The sequence below is a fragment of the Scyliorhinus torazame genome, chromosome 2 (assembly GCF_047496885.1).
Source record: "Scyliorhinus torazame isolate Kashiwa2021f chromosome 2, sScyTor2.1, whole genome shotgun sequence".
Lineage (NCBI taxonomy): Eukaryota > Metazoa > Chordata > Chondrichthyes > Carcharhiniformes > Scyliorhinidae > Scyliorhinus > Scyliorhinus torazame.
The window spans coordinates 172,431-187,633 of record NC_092708.1 but is presented as its reverse complement, the minus strand read 5'-3'; the positions used below and the strand labels follow the sequence as shown (position 1 = coordinate 187,633).

General features: G+C 47.4%; 1 protein-coding gene across 1 annotated transcript in view; it reads left to right on the top strand.

The window, feature by feature from the left end:
- xrcc5 (X-ray repair complementing defective repair in Chinese hamster cells 5) overlaps positions 1-15,203 on the top strand; it is a 361,785-nt gene that overhangs the window by 232,907 nt on the left and 113,675 nt on the right. The window contains exon 11 of the mRNA XM_072468320.1: positions 1,308-1,392. Coding sequence (XP_072324421.1) covers positions 1,308-1,392 — 85 coding nt within the window. The remainder of the gene's footprint in view (positions 1-1,307; positions 1,393-15,203) is intronic.

Here is a 15,203-nt window from a genome sequence, read left to right as displayed (position 1 = left end):
TAAAATGGCTAACCAAAAAGGCTGATGGGAAAAGCAGCCAACAGGGCACAAACGGACAGCTGCAGACAGAATAGTGTATTCAGCTCTGGGGAAGTCGGCCCAGATCGATACCTGCGACCATTAGCAGCACATCAACCCAGATATCTGCAGTTTAATCGGCTATCCCCGGGAACAATTGCAACAAATTAGCAATTGAAAGCCGATCCAGACCTCTCGGCGCCAGCAGTGGCCGAGACAAAGAAAGGTGAACGACCACCCCCCGATCAAGGAATCGCCCCATTATTGGAGCATATCGAACCCAGTGATTGGGACCAAGTCCAATCATTTGGGACCAGGGTCAAGGTCCGCCCCGAGAGGCGGGAAGCCCCTGGGAACTATAAGAGTAAGGGGCCAAGTTCAGATCGACCCTTCTCTCCCTTCTTCTCCTGCTCGCAACCTTCGCAAGAACCATCGACCAGCGACTGTAAGTTTGACTCCAGCGATCGCTACCCGATAGAGACTCCTAGCCATCGACCCGTATCAGCCTTTGAATCCCGCAGGCCAGACCCAATTCGATAAGCCATTCGTTTCCCTGACCTGGTGGGCCATTCCCAAAAGTTAAGTATTGGCCAGTAGTGGTAGGTAGTAGTCTAGAAAGTAGGATTATTGTATAAGTATTGATTGCTGTATATAATAAATGACCGTTGATTTTACTCTTACTAAGCGGTGTGCTGTCTTATTAATCATAACTAGAGCTTGAACCACGTGGCGGTATCAGAAAGATACCTGGCGACTCGTGAGCAAAGGTGACAGAATTAGAGCTATTAAAACTAAGGCTAATAAGAGCAACAGGATCCTGCTCCGCCAAGTCCGCAGGAAACTACAAAAGGTCATGAATGTAGCCCAATCCATCACGCAAACCAGCCTCCCATCCATCGACTCTTGTCTACAATTCCCGCTGCCTCAGAAAGGCAGCCAGCATAATTACGGACCCCACGCACCCTGGACATGCTCTCTTCCACCTTCCGTCAGGAAAAAGATACAAAAGTTTGAGGTCACTTGCCAACCGTCTCAAGAACAGCTTCTTCCCTACTGCCATCAGACTTTTGAATGGACCTGCCTCGTATTAAGTTGATCTTTTCTCAACATCTCAGTTATGACTCTAACATTATATTCTGTAGCCCCTCCTTCCTTCCCTATGTACGGTATGCGTTGTCTGTACAGCAGGCAAGAAACAATACTTTTCACTGTATACTGATACATGTGACATTAATAAATCAAATCAAATAAATCAAAAGATCTACTTATTGTGTTGAATTCTCCCTTAGTGATGCAGAGGAGCTGAACGCAAAGCGAGCAAGGTCTGATGAAGATTTCAATATCGTTTTGATGGCTGAGGGAAATGTGACTTCTGTGAGTACTGGATTTGTTGATTGACACCTTTAGTCTGTGAGTGTTGTGATCAATATCTGATTACATTCACATTGCTACCATACATCAAGGTTTGAGCATTTTATCTCCTCTATGAAACTCTTGATAACTAAAGGCAAGCTTGAACAGGGTTTGACTTTTCCAGTTGTGGCACTTTGATGTAGAGCTAATCTCAGCTGTGTAGTGGAGGGTAGTCTAGATATTGCCCCGCTTTTGCCTGCAAGAGGGAGTGCTGCGCAGCTTTGCTGTAAGATTGGGAAGGTGTGAAATGCAATCAGTATGCTTAGTCAGGGAGAGTGCAGGTCACCAGGCCATTCATCTTCTCAGGCAGACCCTAGTTAGTGTTTAACTAATTTGCTGCAGTTATTTTAGGAGGTAACAGAGAGGGGCAATTAGGGTAATGCTGTTGATGTGGTATTACAATCCCAGAGCAGACCCCTACAGTGGTTCGGATACCGGAGAGAAACCCCAATATTTTATTTTCATTTTGTAAAAATGAGGAAAGCATATCTTACTCCAGGAGTGATTTCACTAAAAAATAGGGATAAGGTATATCAAAACAAACGTTATTACTAACACAGTATTAAAATATCTTTAACATCATATCAGCAAATAAACAATGCTGATCAATACAGTGAATACAGTAACCCTTATCTGCTATCTTTATTCCCACTCAAACAACAAAAATAGCCATCTCAGCTCTCAATCCACTGTTAAAAACTGTTAGCACTCAGGAATACCTGCTTCACAGTGATGTTCTTTGAGAAAAGGAGAACTTGTGCTTTAAAGAAAAGATCTGAATCCTGACAGAACCATGCAGAAACTCTGGCTGTATTTCTTCAGCAGCTGCTTCAGCTTGTTTCGGCTCCCCTAATAACACTCTTCTGAACTTCATGGAAAGAAACTGCGAACCTAGCTTCAGACATGTCTTTTAACAGAATTGAGAGGTTGAGATCAAGTCTTGAAACCATACATATTATAAATAAATGTTGTCTTTGTGCTACTTGCCTGACTCGTTTCGCCTTTATTAAAGCACCCATCCAGGCAAGTGGAAAAAATTCCATTACACCCTGACTTGTATTTGGTAGATGATGAACAGGCTTTGGGGAGTCAGGAAGAGAGTTGGGGATGGTTTAGCACAGTGGGATAAACAGCTGGCTTGTAACGCAGAACAATCCCAGCAGCATGGGTTCAATTCCCATACCGGCCTCCCCGAACAGGCGCTGGAATGTGTCAGCTAGGGGCTTTTCACAGTAACTTCATTGAAGCCTACGTGTGACTATAAGTGATTATTATTATTATTTATTATTATTATTAGTTACCTACCACAGGATTCCTAGATTTGGCCTGCTCTGGTAGCCTTGGCATTTATATGACCAGTACAGTTCTGCTCCTGCTCAAGCAGGCAGCACAGGGGTTAACACTGCTGTCTCACAGTGCCAGGGACCAGGGTTAACACTGCTGTCTCACAGTGCCAGGGACCCGGGTTAACACTGCTGTCTCACAGTGTCAGGGACCCGGGTTAACACTGCTGTCTCACAGTGTCAGGGACCCGGGTTAACACTGCTGTCTCACAGTGCCAGGGACCCGGGTTAACACTGCTGTCTCACAGAGCCAGGGACCCGGGTTAACACTGCTGTCTCACAGTGCCAGGGAATCGGTTAACACTGCTGTCACACAGTGCCAGGGACCCGGGTTAACACTGCTGTCTCACAGTGCCAGGGACCCGGGTTAACACTGCTGCCTCACAGTGCCAGGGACCCGGGTTAACACTGCTGTCTCACAGCCAGGGACCCTGGTTAACACTGCAGTCTCACCGAGCCAGGGATCCGGGTTAACACTGCTGTCTCACAGTGCCAGGGAATCGGTTAACACTGCTGTCACACAGTGCCAGGGACCAGTGTTAACAGTGCTGTCTCACAGTGCCAGGGATCTGGGTTAACACTGCTGTCACACAGTGCCAGGGAATCAGTTAACACTGCTCTCTCACAGTGCCAGGGACCCGGGTTAACACTGCTGTCATACAGTGCCAGGGACCCGGGTTAACACTGCTGTCTCACAGTGCCAGGGACCCGGGTTAACACTGCTGTCTCACAGTGCCAGGGACCCGGTTTAACACTGCTGACATACAGTGCGAGGGACCCGGGTTAACACTGCTGTCTCACAGTGCCAGGGACCCGGGTTAACACTGCTGTCTCACAGTGCCAGGGACCCGGGTTAACACTGCCTTTTCACAGTGCCAGGGACCCGGGTTAACACTGCTGACATACAGTGCGAGGGACCCGGGTTAACACTGCTGTCTCACAGTGCCAGGAACCCGGGTTAACACTGCTGTCTCACAGCTCCTGGGACCCAGGTTAACACTGCTGCCTCACAGTGCCAGGGACCCGGGTTAACACTGCTGTCTCACAGTGCCAGGGTCAGGTTAAGTGTCAGTCAGTGTGTTAAGCTATAATTGTGCAGTGTAGATTAACATCTGGGGCTGTTTAGCACAGGGCTAAATCGCTGGCTTTGAAAGCAGACCAATGCAGGCCAGCAGCACGGTTCAATTCCCGTAACAGCCTCCCCGAACAGGCGCCGGAATGTGGCGACAAGGGGCTTTTCACAGTAACTTCATTTGAAGCCTACTTGTGACAATAAGTGATTTTCATTTCATTTCATTTTTCACACTGCTGTCTCACAGAGCCAGGGACCCGGGTTAACACTGCTGTCTCTCCTGTTCGGGGAGGCTGGTACGGGAATTGAACTGTGCTGCTCGTCTGCCTTGGTCTGCTTTCAAAGCCAGCGATTTAGCCCTGTGTTAAGCTAGAATTGTGCAGTGTAGGTTAACAAGGGCTGCCCCACCCACTCAAATAACTGGTTGGCAGTTAAGTGTCAGTCACTTAAATCTACCTTGATCTAAAAGCAGGTGGGGGAGGGGAGTCAATTCAGGACAGTTTAAAAAGAGCAACTTGTAAACTCAACAAAGAAATGTACAGCACAGGAACAGGCCCTTCGGCCCTCCAAGCCCGTGCCGACCATGCTGCCCGACTAAACTACAATCTTCTACACTTCCTGGGTCCGTATCCCTCGATTCCCATCCTATTCATGTATTTGTCAAGATGCCCCTTAAATGTCACTATCGTCCCTGCTTCCACCACCTCCTCCGGTAGCGAGTTCCAGGCACCCACTACCCTCTGCGTAAAAAACTTGCCTCGTACATCTACTCTAAACCTTGCCCCATCACCTTAAACCTATGCCCCCTAGTAATTGACCCCTCTACCCCGGGGGAAAGCCTCTGACTATCCACTCTGTCTATGCCCCTCATAATTTTGTAGACCTCTATCAGGTCTCCCCTCAACCTCCTTCGTTCCAGTGAGAACAAACCGAGTTTATTCAACCGCTCCTCATAGCTAATGCCCTCCATACCAGGCAACATTCTGGTAAATCTCTTCTGCACCCTCTCTAAAGCCTCCACATCCTTCTGGTAGTGTGGCGACCAGAATTGAACACTATACTCCAAGTGTGGCCTAACTAAGGTTCTATACAGCTGCAACATGACTTGCCAATTCTTATACTCAATGCCCCGGCCAATGAAGGCAAGCATGCCGTATGCCTTCTTGACTACCTTCTCCACCTGTGTTGCCCCTTTCAATGACCTGTGGACCTGTACTCCTAGATCTCTTTGACTTTCAATACTCTTGAGGGTTCTACTATTCACTGTATATTCCCTACCTGCATTAGACCTTCCAAAATGCATTACCTCACATTTGTCCGGATTAAACTCCATCTGCCATCTCTCCGCCCAAGTCTCCAAACAATCTAAATCCTGCTGTATCCTCAGACAGTCCTCATCGCTATCCGCAATTCCACAAACCTTGTGTCATCTGCAAACTTACTACTCAGACCAGTTACATTTTCCTCCAAATTATTTATATATACTACAGAACCTGAACTATATCTGAACCTGCGGGGCACAAATATCCTGGGGGGGAGATTTGTTAGTGCTCTTTGGGGGGGTTTAAACTAATGCAGCAGGGGCATGGGAACCTGGATTGTAGTTTTAGGGTAAGGGAGAATGAGAGTATAGAGGTCAGGAGCTCAGATTTGACGTCGCAGGAGGGGGCCAGTGTTCAGGTAGGTGGTTTGAAGTGTGTCTACTTCAATGCCAGGAGTATACGAAATAAGGTAGGGGAACTGGCAGCATGGGTTGGTACCTGGGACTTCGATGTTGTGGCCATTTCGGAGACATGGATAGAGCAGGGACAGGAATGGATGTTGCAGGTTCCGGGGTTTAGGTGTTTTAGTAAGCTCAGAGAAGGAGGCAAAAGAGGGGGAGGTGTGGCGCTGCTAGTCAAGAGCAGTATTACGGTGGTGGAGAGGATGCTAGATGGGGACTCATCTTCCGAGGTAGTATGGGCTGAGGTTAGAAACAGGAAAGGAGAGGTCACCCTGTTGGGAGTTTTCTATAGGCCTCCAAATAGTTCTAGGGATGTAGAGGAAAGGATGGCGAGGATGATCCTGGATAAGAGCGAAAGTAATAGGGTAGTTATTATGGGAGACTTTAACTTTCCAAATATTGACTGGAAAAGATATAGTTCGAGTACATTAGATGGGTCGTTTTTTGTACAGTGTGTGCAGGAGGGTTTCCTGACACAGTTTGTTGACAGGCCAACAAGAGGCGAGGCCACATTGGATTTGGTTTTGGGTAATGAACCAGGCCAGGTGTTGGATTTGGAGGTAGGTGAGCACTTTGGGGACAGTGACCACAATTCGGTGACGTTTACGTTAAGGATGGAAAGGGATAAGTATACACCGCAGGGCAAGAGTTATAGCTGGGGGAAGGGAAATTATGATGCCATTAGACGTGACTTGGGGGGGATAAGGTGGAGAAGTAGGCTGCAAGTGTTGGACACACTGGATAAGTGGAGCTTGTTCAAGGATCAGCTACTGCGTGTTCTTGATAAGTATGTACCGGTCAGGCAGGGAGGAAGGTGCCGAGCGAGGGAACCGTGGTTTACCAAAGAAGTGGAATCTCTTATTAAGAGGAAGAAGGAGGCCTATGTGAAGATGAGGTGTGAAGTTTCAGTTGGGGCGATGGATAGTTACAAGGTAGCGAGGAAGGATCTAAAGAGAGAGCTAAGACGAGCAAGGAGGGGACATGAGAAGTATTTGGCAGGAAGGATCAAGGAAAACCCAAAAGCTTTCTATAGGTATGTCAGGAATAAGCGAATGACTAGGGACAGAGTAGGACCAGTCAAGGACAGGGATGGGAAGTTGTGTGTAGAGTCTGAAGAGATAGGCGAGATACTAAATGAATATTTTTCGTCAGTATTCACTCAGGAAAAAGATAATGTTGTGGAGGAGATTGCTGAGATCCAGGTAAATAGATTAGATGGCATTGAGGTACGTAGGGAAGAGGTGTTGGCAATTCTGGACAGGCTGAAAATAGATAAGGCCCCGGGACCTGATGGGATTTATCCTAGGATTCTCTGGGAGGCCAGGGAAGAGATTGCTGGACCATTGGCTTTGATTTTTATGTCATCATTGGATACAGGAATAGTGCCAGAGGACTGGAGGATAGCAAATGTGGTCCCTTTGTTCAAAAAGGGGAGCAGAGACAACCCCGTCAACTATAGACCGGTGAGCCTCACGCCTGTCGTGGGTAAAGTCTTGGAGGGGATTATAAGAGACAAGATTTATAATCATCTAGATAGGAATAATATGATCAGGGATAGTCAGCATGGCTTTGTGAAGGGTAGGTCATGCCTCACAAACCTTATCGAGTTCTTTGAGAAGGTGACTGAACAGGTAGACGAGGGTAGAGCAGTTGATGTGGTGTATATGGATTTCAGCAAAGCGTTTGATAAGGTTCCCCACGGTAGGCTATTGCAGAAAATACGGAGGCTGGGGATTGAGAGTGATTTAGAGATGTGGATCAGAAATTGGCTAGCTGAAAGAAGACAGAGGGTGGTGGTTGATGGGAAATGTTCAAAATGGAGTTCAGTTACAAGTGGAGTACCACAAGGATCTGTTCTGGGGCCGTTGCTGTTTGTCATTTTTATCAATGACCTAGAGGAAGGCGCAGAAGGGTGGGTGAGTAAATTTGCAGACGATACTAAAGTCGGTGGTGTTGTCGATAGTGTGGAAGGAAGTAGCAGGTTACAGAGGGATATAGATAAGCTGCAGTGCTGGGCTGAGAGGTGGCAAATGGAGTTTAATGTAGAGAAGTGTGAGGTGATTCACTTTGGAAGGAAAAACAGGAATGTGGAATATTTGGCTAATGGAAAAGTTCTTGAAAGTGTGGATGAGCAGAGGGATCTAGGTGTCCATGTACATAGATCCCTGAAAGTTGCCACCCAGGTTGATAGGGTGGTGAAGAAGGCCTATGGAGTGTTGGCCTTTATTGGTAGAGGGATTGAGTTCCGGAGTCAGGAGGTCATGTTGCAGCTGTACAGAACTCTGGTACGGCCGCATTTGGAGTATTGCGTACAGTTCTGGTCACCGCATTATAGGAAGGACGTGGAGGCTTTGGAACGGGTGCAGAGGAGATTTACCAGGATGTTGCCTGGTATGGAGGGAAAATCTTATGAGGAAAGGCTGATGGACTTGAGGTTGTTTTCGTTAGAGAGAAGAAGGTTAAGAGGAGACTTAATAGAGGCATACAAAATGATCAGAGGGTTAGATAGGGTGGACAGTGAGAGCCTTCTCCCGCGGATGGAAATGGCTAGCACGAGGGGACATAGCCTTAAACTGAGGGGTAATAGATATAGGACAGAGGTCAGGGGTAGGTTCTTTACGCAAAGAGTAGTGAGGCCATGGAATGCCCTACCTGCTACAGTGGTGAACCCGCCAACATTGAGGGCATTTAAAAGTTTATTGGATAAACATATGGATGATAATGGTATAGTGTAGGTTAGATGGCTTTTGTTTCGGTGCAACATCGTGGGCCGAAGGGCCTGTACTGCGCTGTATTGTTCTATGTTCTATGTTCTAGAACCAAGAGTGAGTTTGGGAATTTGAATCTAGGTGGCAATTGAATTAAATCAGTAAGGCAGCTCCTTTTAAATTTCAGGAGTTTAAATTAATTTAAATTAAGCTAGTATTGTGCAGTGTAGGTTAACAAGGGCTGCCCCACCCACTCACATAACTGGTTGGCAGTTAAGTGTCAGTTACTTTAATCTACTTTGATCTAAAAGCAGGTGGGGGAGGGGAGTCAATTCAGGACAGTTTAAAAAGAGCCACTTGTAAACTCACTCCCAGTGAGTTCTCCCAGTGAGCCAGAGAAGACACAGCCAAGAGTGAGACAGAACCAAGAGTGAGTTTGGGAATTTGAATCTAGGTGGGAATTCGGGGTGGGGAGGAAGTGCTTTTTATCCCTGGTAAGTAGTGTTTCTGTTTTTCTGTTTCTTTTCATTGGTATATTTATTTATTTTTTCTTCGTTTTTTATTTATTTATTTAATTTTTTAGGGGGAAATTGTAATTGTTGAAGTTAACCGAAGGTTTAAGACATGGCAGGAGATCTCAGACCCGTGTCATGCTCTTCGTGTGCGATGTGGGAGCTCAGAGACACGTCCACAGTCCCTGGCTCCTTCACGTGCAAGAAGTGTGTCCAGTTGTAGCTCCTGTTAGACCGCTTGACGGCTCTGGAGCTGCGGATGGACTCACTTTGGAGCATCCGCAATGCTGAGGATGTCGTGGATAGCACGTTTAGCGAGTTGGTCACACCGCAGGTGAAAGGTACTGAGGGAGATAGAAAATGGGTGACCAAAAGACAGAGCAAGAGTAGGAAGGCAGTGCAGGTGTCCTCTGCGGCCATCTCCCTGCAAAACAGATATACCGCTTTGGATACTGTTGAGGGAGATGGCTCACCAGGGGAAGGCAGCAGCAGCCAGGTTCATGGCCCTGTGGCTGGCTCTGCTGCGCAGCTGGGCAGGAATAAGAATGGCAGGGCTATAGTGATAGGGGACTCAATTGTAAGGGGAATAGACTGGCGGTTCTGCGGACGCAATCGAGACTCCAGGATGGTATGTTGCCTCCCTGGTGCAAGGGCCAAGGATGTCTCGGAGCGGCTGCAGGACATTCTGGCGGGGGGGGAGGGTGAACAGCCAGTGGTCGTGGTACACATAGGCACCAACGATATAGGTAAAAAACAGGACGAGGTCCTACAAGCTGAATTTAGGGAGTTAAGAGTTAAACTAAAAAGTAGGACCTCAAAGGTAGCAATCTCTGGATTGCTACCAGTGCCACGAGCTAGTCAGAGTAGGAATGTCAGGATAGAGAGGATGAATGCGTCGCTCGAGAGATGGTGCAAGAGGGAGGGATTCAAATTCCTGGGACATTGGAACCGGTTCTGGGGGAGCTGGGTCCAGTACAAACCAGACGGTCTGCACCTGGGCAGGACTGGAACCGATGTCCTAGGGGGGGTGTTTGCTAGAGCTGTTGGGGAGAGTTTAAACTAATGTGGCAGGGGGATGGGAACCGATGCAGGAAGTTGGAAGGAGGTAAAACAGGGACAGAAACAAAAGGCAGTAAGGGGGAAAGTGTAAGGCAGAGAAGCCATAGTCAAAACTCAAAAAAGGGCGACAGTACAAGGTACAGTGACTGAGGGGAGCTCTGAATAGGACCAGAAATACTAAAAGGAATAAAACGGGAAGTGAAAACATTAATGGTAAGCGACACGGCAGGTTGTTGCAGGAAGATATGGGTTCGACGACAAGGAAAATTAGGAGAAAGGTTAAGAGGAAATATAACTTAGGAGAGGTTACTGATCGAGGTGTTAAGATTCAGAACAGAGGTAAAAAAAGCCAACATAAGTGTACTTTACCTGAATGCTCGTCGTATTCGGAATAAGGTAAATGAGTTAATGGCGCAAATCATCGTGAATGTCTATGATTTAGTGGCCATTACTGAAACGGTTAAAGGATGGTCACGACTGAGAGTTAAATATCCAAGGGTATCAAACTATTCGGAAGGACAGAGTGGATGGCACGGGAGGTGGTGTAGCGCAGTTATTTAAGGATGACATCCGGGCAACAGTACAGGATGACATCGGTGCTATGGAAGATAAGGTTGAATCCATTTGGGTGGAAATCAGGAATAGTAAAGCGAAAAAGTCACTGATAGGAGTAATCTATAGACCACCAAATAGTAACATTATGGTGGGGCAGGCAATAAACAAAGAAATAACAGATGCATGTAGAAATGGTACCGCAGTTATCATGGGGGTCAGGTCGGTCAAGGCAGCCTTGAGGAGGAGTTTATAGAATGTATCCGCGATAGTTTCCTAGAACAGTATGTAATGGAACCTACGAGGGAACAAGCGGTCCTAGATCTGATCCTGTGTAATGAGACAGGATTGGTTCAGGATCTCATAGTTAGGGATCCTCTCGCAAGGAGTGATCACAATATGGTGGAATTTAAAATAGAGATGGAGGGTGAGAAGGTAAAATCAAGCACTAGTGTTTTGTGCTTAAACAAAGGAGATTACAATGGGATGAGGGAAGAACTAGCTAAGGTAGACTGGGAGCAAAGACTTCATGGTGGAACAGTGGAGAACCTTCCAAGTGATTTTTCACAGTGCTCAGCAAAGGTTTATACCAACAAAAACGAAGGACGGTAAAAAGAGGGAAAATCAACTGTGGATATCTAAGGAAATAAGGGAGAGTATCAAATTGAAGGGAAAAGCATACAAAGTAGCAAAGATCAGTGGGAGACTAGAGGACTGGGAAATCTTTAGGGGGCAACAGAAAGCTACTAAAAAAGCTATAAAGAAGAGTAAGATAGATTATGAGAGTAAACTTGCTCAGAATATGAAAACAGATAGTAAAAGTTTCTACAAATATATAAAACAAAAAAGAGTGGCTAAGGTAAATATTGGTCCTTTAGAGGATGAGAAGGGAGATTTAATAATGGGAGATGAGGAAATGGCTGAGGAACTGAACAGGTTTTTTGGGTCGGTCTTCACAGTGGAAGACACAAATAACATGCCAGTGACTGATGGAAATGAGGCTATGACAGGTGGGGACCTTGAGAGGATTGTTATCACCAAGGAGGTAGTGATGGGCAAGCTAATGGGGCTAAAGGTAGATAGGTCTCTTGGACCTGATGGAATGCATCCCAGAGTGCTAAAAGAGATGGCTAGGGAAATTGCAAATGCACTAGTGATAATTTACCAAAATTCACTAGACTCTGGGGTGGTCCCGGCGGATTATAAAGTAGCAAACGTGACACCACTGTTTAAAAAAAGGAGGTAGGCAGAAAGCGGGTAATCATAGGCCGGTAAGCTTAACTTCGGTTGTAGGAAAAATGCTGGAATCTATCATTAAGGAGGAAATAGCGGGGCACCTCGAGGGAAATTGTCCCATTGGGCAGACGCAGCATGGGTTCACAAAGGGTAGGTCGTGTCTGACTAATTTGGTAGAATTTTTTGAGGCCGTTAACAGTGCGGTAGATAACGGGGAGCCAATGGATGTGGCATATCTGGATTTCCAGAAAGCTTTTGACAAGGTGCCACACAAAAGGTTGCTGCATAAACTAAAGATGCATTGCATTGAGGGGAAAGTGGTAGCATGGATAGAGGATTGGTTAATTAATAGAAAGCAAAGAGTGGGGATTAATGGGTGTTTCTCTGGTTGGCAATCAGTTGCTAGTGGTGTCCCTCAGGGATCAGTGTTGGGCCCACAACTGTTCACAATTTACATAGATGATTTGGAGTTGGGGACCAAGGGCAATGTGTCCAAGTTTGCAGACGACACTAAGATAAGTGGTAAAGCAAAAAGTGCAGAGGATACTGGAAGTCTGCAGAGGGATTTGGATAGGCTCAGTGAATGGGCTCGGGTCTGGCAGATGGAATACAATGTTGACAAATGTGAGGTTATCCATTCTGGTAGGAATAACAGCAAAAGGGATTATTATTTAAATGATAAAATATTAAAACATGCTGCTGTGCAGCGAGACCTGGGTGTGCTCGTGCATGAGTCGCAAAAAGTTGGTTTACAGGTGCAACAGGTGATTAAGAAGGCAAATGGAATTTTGGCCTTCATTGCTAGAGGGATGGAGTTTAAGACTAGGGAGGTTATGCTGCAATTGTATAAGGTGTTAGTAAGGCCACACCTGGAGTATTGTGTTCAGTTTTGGTCTCCTTACTTGAGAAAGGACGTACTGGCACTGGAGGGTGTGCAGAGGAGATTCACTCGGTTAATCCCAGAGCTGAAGGGGTGGGATTACGAGGAGAGGTTGAGTAGACTGGGACTGTACTCGTTGGAATTTAGAAGGATGAGGGGGGATCTTATAGAAACATATAAGATTATGAAGGGAATAGCTAGGATAGATGCGGGCAGGTTGTTTCCACTGGCGGGTGAAAGCAGAACTAGGGGGCATAGCCTCAAAATAAGTGGAAGTAGATTAAGGACTGAGTTTATGAGGAACTTCTTCACCCAAAGGGTTGTGAATCTATGGAATTCCTTGCCCAGTGAAGCAGTAGAGGCTCCTTCATTAAATGTTTTTAAGATAAAGATAGATAGTTTTTTGAAGAATAAAGGTATTTAGGGTTATGGTGTTCGGGCCGGAAAGTGGAGCTGAGTCCACAAAGGATCAGCCATGATCTCATTAAATGGCGGAGCAGGCTCGAGGGGCCAGGTGGCCTACTCCTGCTCCTAGTTCTTATGTTAACACTGCTGCCTCTCAGCTCCGGGGACCCGGGTTAACACTGCTGTCCCACAGAGCCAGGGACCCGGGTTAACACTGCTGTCTCACAGTGCCAGGGACCCGGGTTAACACTGCTGTCTCACAGTGCCAGGGACCCGGGTTAACACTGCTGTCTCACAGTGCCAGGGACCCGGGTTAACACTGCTGTCTCACAGTGCCAGGGACCCGGGTTAACACTGCTGTTTCACAATGCCAGGGGCCCGGGTTAACACTGCTGTCTCACATTGCCAGGGACCAGGGTTAACACTGCTGTCTCACAGTGCCAGGGACCCGGGTTAACACTGCTGTCTCACAGAGCCAGGGATCCGGGTTAACACTGCTGTCTCACAGTGCCAGGGGCCTGGGTTAACACTGCTGACTCACATTGCCAGGGACCAGGGTTAACACTGCTGTCTCACAGTGCCAGGGACCCGGGTTAACACTGCTGTCTCTCAGCTCCAGGGACCCGGGTTAACACTGCTGTCTCAGAGTGCTAGGGACCCGGGTTAGCACGGCTGTCTCACAGTGCCAGGGACCTGGGTTAACACTGCTGCCTCAAAGCACCAGCGACCCGGTTAACACTGCTGCCTCACAGTGCCAGGGACCCGGGTTAACACTGCTGTCTCAAAGCACCAGGGATCCAGGTTAACACTGCTGTCTCACAGTGCCAAGGACCCAGGTTAAAACTGTTGTCTCCCAGTGCTCGGGACCCGCGTTAACACTGCTGTCTCACAGTGACAGGGATCCGGGCTAACACTGCTGTCTCACAGTCCAGTGACCCGGGTTAACACTGCTGTCTCACAGTGCCAGGGACCTGGGTTAACACTGCTGTCTCACAGTGCCATGGGCATGGGTTAACACTGCTGCCTCAAAGCACCAGGGACCCGGTTAACACTGCTGCCTCACAGTGCCAGGGACCCGGGTTAACACTGCTGTCTCAAAGCACCAGGGATCCAGGATAACACTGCTGTCTCACAGTGCCAAGGACCCGGGTTAACACTGCTGTCTCAAAGTGCCAGCGACCCAGGTTAAAACTGTTGTCTCCCAGTGCTAGGGACCCGCGTTAACACTGCTGTCTCACAGTGACAGGGATCCGGGCTAACACTGCTGTCTCACAGTACAGTGACCCGGGTTAACACTGCTGTCTCACAGTGCCAGGGACCTGGGTTAACACTGCTGTCTCACAGTGTCAGGGTCCCTGGTTGGCACTGCTGTCTCACAGTGCCAAGAACCCGGGTTAACACTGCCGTCTTACAGTGCCAAGGACCTGGGTTAACACTGCTGCCTTACAGTGTCGGGGACCTGGCTTAACACTGCTGCCTCATGGTGTCTGAAACCTGAATTAACACTGCTGCCTCACAGTGCCAGGGTCCCGGGTTCAATTCTGGCTTTGGGTGACTGTCTGTGTCCGGGTGCTCCGGTTTCCTCCCACAGTCCAAAGACGCGCAGGTTATGTGGATTGGGCATCATCAATTGCCCCAGGTCCAGAGATGTGAAGATTAGGTACGGTTATGGGGTTATAGGGATGGGGTGGGGAGATGGTTTGGAGGAGATGTGCGAGGCAGGTTTTTTACGCAGAGGGTGGTGAGTGCCTGGAACGCTTTGCCAGGGGAGGCTGTGGAAGCAGATATATTAACGGTGTTCAAAAGGCATCTCGACAAACACATGGATAGGACGGGTATAGAGGGATACGGCACAAGGAAGTGCTGAGGGTTTTGGCAAAGGTTAGTATCATGACCGGCACAGGCTTGGAGGGCCGAAGGGCCTGTTCCTGTGCTGTATTGTTCTTTGTTCTTTGAGTGGGTCTAGGTGGACTTCTCTTTCAGAAGGTCAATGCAGACTCGATGGGCCAAATGTCTGACTTCTACACTATATGAATTAGAACAAAGAAAAGTACAGTAACAAATTTTACAACACCAGGTTAAATTCCCAACAGGTTTGTTTCAAATCACTAGCTTTCGGAGCACTGCTCCTTCCTCAGGTGAATGAAGAGGTATGTTCCAGAAACATATATATAGACAAAGTCAAAGATGCAAGATAATGCTTTGAATGCGAACATTTGAAGGTAATTAAGTCTTTACAGATCCAGAGATACGGGTAACCCCAGGTTAAAGTGGTGTGAATT